The following is a 5,724-nucleotide window of genomic DNA, read 5'->3' as shown; positions in this document are numbered from 1 at the left end:
AAAGCTCACCCAGCTCAAGGGGAGCCTCGACACTGAGGAAGGTGCACAGACCATTCAAATGAGAGAGCAGCAGCAGACAGAGCAGAAGGTGTAGACAACAGAAGCCACTGAAAGTGCAGCAGCATCATTAAGAAGCCAGAAGGAACCAAGAAGCCCTTCGTGCCTCACTCCGTGTTGCAGGAGGCTATAAATAATTCCAGGCTGCCTCGTGCTGCACAGAAAAGCAGAGAATGAGTCACACCTTGAAGTCTGTTCTGCTCTTTCGATGCCATTCGCTCCAGAGCAGATAAAGGCACATGGGCCTGAAACCAGCATCTGCCAGGTCTTTTGTGTGGGGGCCCAGGAGGAAAGGAAGAAGGCAAAGCAGAAAAGGAGACCTCGCAGCTCCCTCCTCTTTCCATTTTTGTGCCCATGTCTGCGGATGCCACAGGCTCATTCCATGGTGACTGCGCTGCACGAGCCTTCTCAGAGCAATCCCTTCAAAAGCTGGTTGTCATCAACTCTCTCATTTCCCCCCCAGCTTCCAAATTAGCAAGCTGACCTTCAGCTCCTTGTACCCGGAGGAGCTGCTGCCCCAGACCCGCTGCCTGCAGCCCTGGAGGTGCCACAGCCACCAGCATGGGGGGCACTGCCTGCCCCCCTTACCTGGGAGCTGACTGCTGAGACCTGGCCCCAAACTCCTGACACATACCACCAGGATGTGTCTCCTGCTCCAGCACTACCTCTGAGATACACAACCCTCCTCCTCTCCTTGGGACCTGGGCCCCACAGGCCTTGCCCTCAGCCCCCTAGCACGTGTTGCAGCCAAAAGCCAACAGCTCTTCAGGGAGGATTTTAGAAAATGCTTTGCCAACATTTTGATGGGTACACACTGAAACACGTCCACACCTACCAGGTTGTCACATCAGTAGAAAAAAGCAGTAGAAGAAGAGAGCAGGTTAAATGAAAAGCACAGCTGCCAGAAAGGAAACCCAAACCCCACGGAGGATCAGGGCATGAACTCCAGCCCGTGAGCAGAGACTCACCACAGAAGGAGATGATGTGGCTGCTGTCCTCATGCACAAACTTCCTCGTCACCGCCTCCTCCATGATCTGCTTCACCTGTTGAACAGAGGAACAGGTAGAGAAAACAGTGGATTTCAGCCACAGACCAGGGGGAGGAGACCTGTGTGGAGGGAGATGCTCTGCTTGCTTCGTGTCTGTGAGGAAACCTCTGCTCTCTGACTTTTCTAATCTCCTCTGACAGCACAGGAGGTCTCAGGGAGAAGGAAGGCATCTTTGCCTGCTGGGCAGCACCAGCTATTCCAAAAAGTCAGGTATAAAAACAAGGGCTGTTTCTGTTTTGAGGAACTTCAAAGTAGGAAAACCATGGGCAGAGGAGTCGAGCACCGTTTCGATAGAAGCCACCTCAGCAAGGACAAACCAAACCTCTCACTTGGAGCTTTTGCAGTGCTGTTGTGCTCCTTCCTTTTGTGGGGATTTGACAAATGTTGTGTGCTGTGCCTGCCCCAAATGACTGCAACTATCCCTCAGTGCTGCACTGGGTGAGCAGCTGTCCCCAGGGGTGGCCAGCAGTGCTGCCTGCCCAGCAGTGCCCCCAGTGCTGCCCTGACACCACCTGACACTCACTTGGGGGCAGTTAATCCAGGGAAGCTGCCCTGTGGGTTGCACGGCAGGGGGGGGACTAAGGGAAGAAAATAAACAGCAACTCACACAACTGAGGAGCATCATTTCAGCAGCCAGAAGACGGGAGGTCCGGGCTGCCAGGCCAGCTCTGCTCCTGCAGCTCCTGCATCCCAGCTGTGCTCACAGGGGCAGGAACAGCCCCAGCTCAGGGGGGCTCCACCTGCAGAGACCTCCAGAAGAGCTCCCTCTGCTACCTCAGTGCTTTGTTGTGGCAAGTGGCCAAAACCTACTGCTGTCCCTTGCTGGGACACTCTCTGGTGAGGCCGGGGGGGTCAGTGAGCCCTTCATTCCCTTACACCCCACTTAGGGGTTTGTTTTCTGATTCAGTTAGGAGCATATTCAAATTAAAGCAGCACAGCCCAGTATTTCTCAGCCACCTTTCTGGCAGCTCTGATGCCAGCCCCACACACACACCTGCCCCAGGACAGCCCTTGGTGGGGCAGGGACCATCTGGTCATCCTGTGAAGCCACCAGCACAGTGGGACCACGGCTCTGGCTGGTCCTTGTGGTGCCAGCACCACACAAAAACCTGTGCTCTCCAGGCATAGAAAAAAAACCTCCCAGGAGACGCAGTTTAGTGGAAAATTCCTCATTTAAAATAAATAAATAAATAAAAAATTAAAAATGCCCTGTGTTGACCGAGGTTATCACAGTAAACAAAATAAATCAAGGCTATCTAAGGCAAGAGAAGGGCACTGCAGGAAGGACACTCACCTGAGCGGGGCTGGAGCAGAAGGAGCAGCTGCACAACAAGCCCAGAGCCCCCAGAGCCCCCGTGGTCCCGCAGCAGGAAACAAGTGACAGACCCAGAGCTTCCAACCAGAACAATCCTCCATTCGCCCATGAAAGGACCCAGCTGGCATCTGCAGGACAGCTCCAGAGATCCCCAAAACTCTTGGCAGGCCTCCTGTGCTGCTGCCTGCAGATCCCAAAGGACCCTCCCCCCCAGACCCCAGCCCCTCCCCAGCCAGCTGGGATCACCCAGGGCACAGCAGCCCCTGGGTCCCCTCCTGTGACACTGGGGACAGAGAACGGCAGTGAAGCCCCTTCTTGGCTGCCTCTAACTCTGCTGCATTCCAGCATTTTCATGCTAATTCCCACATTGTAGCCAGAACAATCGCAGCAAACGAAGCTGCCCACTCTTTCTGGAAAGGCAGTCTGTGGAAAATGAGATGTTTGCTCTTCTTTTCTTAGCAAGGAAATTAAAACAGCAACTAGTAATTTAGCTGTAGGTAAACTTGAGAGTGATATGAAGCATTCCACAGCAATTCCTCCTGGCTCCAGCTGGGGGAACAGGACAAGTCACCCCCTGCTCAGGGGACAGGGGGGTCATGGGGACACCCCACAAGAAGGTGTCCATGCCAACTCAACAGCATCCATTGCAGTTCCAATGATACAACTAAGGCTACTCTCAGCATTACCATCTGAATCTCTGACTCATGAACTGGTGAGCTGGTCCTTCTGTGTCTGTCTGAATTACAAGGAAAACACTATTTTTCCCTCCTTGCTCCCTCTCCAAAGCCAGATCCAAGAGCCACAGGCACTGAGGAGTACTGGACTAGGGAATTCAGAAGGGGCAGCAGGAATCCCAGCAGAGCCACCTCAGGGCAGGGGTGTGAGCTTGCACCCCCAGACCTCCAGGGAGGCTCCTGGTCCCAGAGGTCTCAGCCCCTCCTCTGCTTCCCTGGGCCTGTCCAGCTCCACCACAGCTGGAATACATTGCTGCTGAAATGGAGACAAACCCTTCCCTTCCCAGCAGCTCCCAGGCCCCAGTGAGGGATGCAGGCTTAGTTCTCTCTGTTACAAAACTCCCAGGGTTATGCTTCGTCCCAAAGCCCAGCTTTCCCATCACAGAGCTTCAGAAACCATTCCCAGTCCCAGCTGCCATTTACACTGGTGGAGCAAGCCAAATATTACAAACCAAATAACCACCAAGACCAGGAGCAAACCAATCACTCTGGGTTTCATTAGTTTGAGGCAATATTGACTCAAAACTCGTTTTAACCAGCTGGATTTCTCCAGGCAGGTCACTGTACAATCTGCACTCTGGATTATTCCCTGTGTTTACAGTCACACCTTTCCCTGCCAAGCTCCTTGCAGAGCTTTCTGCTGGTCATCAAGGCATGTGTGCTGAAGCAGAGCACCTCCCACACCTTTGGCCCTGCTCAGAACTCTGTGGAGCTGCTCAGAGTGTTAGAAATGAAATGTAGTGTTGTTTTTGCATTCTAGTGTTAGAAACATAGTGTCAGGTTTGGTTTATATCCTAGTGTTAGAAATATATAGTTTGGTTGAGATAAGTGAGATATCTGCACATTCTAAGGACAGCAGGAGGGGTTTATGGCCAAGAAACTGAGGGAGTGAATTGGGCTCCACCTGGGGATCCCAACATGGAGCAGGATTTATGGCCCAAGATCAGACCCAACAAAGCCACTTCTATCTCGCTTTCAGGGCATGATGACACCAGGAGGTTTGTTAATTGGGAAGACAGCCCAGGGGGCAAGAAAGGTCAAAATTTTACCTTAAAAGGTAAAAAGTAAACTGCTAGAATGGAAGGTGGAAACTGGGGTGGGAAACTTATAGGATAATTTGAAGCGTCGGATGTGCTGTGAACCCTGGAGTGCCCAGCCAGTGGGGAAACAGGGGAGGGAAATTTGCGTGGGGAATAGGGAATATAAACTGTTATTCACCTTGCTATGGGTGTGCCTGCTTGTTTAGGTCACCCATTCTTGCAAGAATGTAAATAAACTGTGCTTGGTTGAAGGGTCTGTGTGGGCCTGTTCGTTGGCGTGACAAACGTTTCTCACAAGAGCAAGCCAGATGCAAGGAGAGTCCCTGCTTTGGTCCTTTTCCTGTTCCCAGGTGACCTGGATCACCTGGCCAGCAGGGCTGCAGGGCACTGAGCTCTGGGCAAGGCTGTGGCCACGTTCCCTGTCTGCTGGACCCAACTGACAGGTCCTGGGGACAGGATCCTGGTGGCCTCTGGTGTGGAGCCACATGGACAACTGAGCAGCAGGACTCGAGGAAAGGTGCAGGGAAGCAAAGAGCACCCCAAGGAGCACCCAGCACAATAGGGCTCAGGATCTGCAGCTGCTGTTTGTCCTTCCAGCCCCTTCACTAAATCTCAATGTGTTTCTTCTCCATGAACTTGTTTAATCTGCTCTTCTGTGTGCTTAAAAAAACCCCAAACAACACCTAAAAAACTTAACAGTGAAAAACCCAGAAAAAAAACCACAAAACAAACAAACAAAGGCAATAAAAAAAAAAAGAGAAAACCCCCAGAATTTATAACACAGGCTTTAAACTCTGTTTACTTTCATATGTTCACTTTCCAAGCTCTTTTATGAGCTGGTGTTTTCTCACCCTCATTGCAGCCTTTAAGTGCTGCTTTGATTATGTCTTTGGAAGTTAATACTAGCACTTATCCCATTTTACTTGTCAGTTTTGGTGCTACAAGTCCACGTGGGCATTCCTTGATATACCCCAGCATTTCTTTAATTGTTTTTCCAAGGGCAGGTCTCTCTCCAGGAACAAGCTCTGGTGCAGCTCCTCAAGAGGCCGTTCCCCATTTGCTGAGCAGGACCAGCCCATGCAGCCCTGTGGTGTCATCACCTCTCAGGTATTATAAAATGCTAAAGGATCACTTAATTATTGTTGATAAAATTCACATTATCAAACTCAGTGTTGCAAGATACAGCTTCCTATCTTTACAGCAACAAAACCTTGGTTATTCCAAAAGCAGGTGCCAGACTTTTCCAGCACCACCACAAGTCACAGCCAAGCTCTGTCACCTACCTAGGAGTTTATTAGCTGACCCTTAAATAATTCCAATTAATTGTGCTTCAGTCAGTTAAAATACTGCCAGCTTCAGGCCACATGCACTGTTTCCAGCCAGAGGCTTCAAGGACTCTGGCCAGACATTTTGATGGCCCACCAGAGAGCACAGAGCCCTTGTCCCATGGGAGGACAGCACAGGGACAGCTCCAATGGCACCAGAACCTTTACATGCACTTGCCCTTAAAGCTGCTTGGCAGCTGCCTA

General features: G+C 51.2%; 1 protein-coding gene across 1 annotated transcript in view; it reads right to left on the bottom strand.

The window, feature by feature from the left end:
• The window catches only part of SGSM1 (small G protein signaling modulator 1), a 28,360-nt gene that overhangs the window by 19,095 nt on the left and 3,541 nt on the right, over window positions 1-5,724 (bottom strand). The window contains exon 2 of the mRNA XM_009996854.1: window positions 1,026-1,101. Coding sequence (XP_009995156.1) covers window positions 1,026-1,101 — 76 coding nt within the window. The remainder of the gene's footprint in view (window positions 1-1,025; window positions 1,102-5,724) is intronic.

The sequence above is a fragment of the Chaetura pelagica genome, unplaced genomic scaffold (genome assembly GCF_000747805.2).
Source record: "Chaetura pelagica isolate M959 unplaced genomic scaffold, ChaPel_1.0 scaffold294, whole genome shotgun sequence".
Classification (NCBI taxonomy): Eukaryota; Metazoa; Chordata; class Aves; order Apodiformes; family Apodidae; genus Chaetura; species Chaetura pelagica.
The sequence above is the reverse complement of the archived record's forward strand: the minus strand, read 5'-3'. Positions and strand labels throughout refer to the sequence as shown.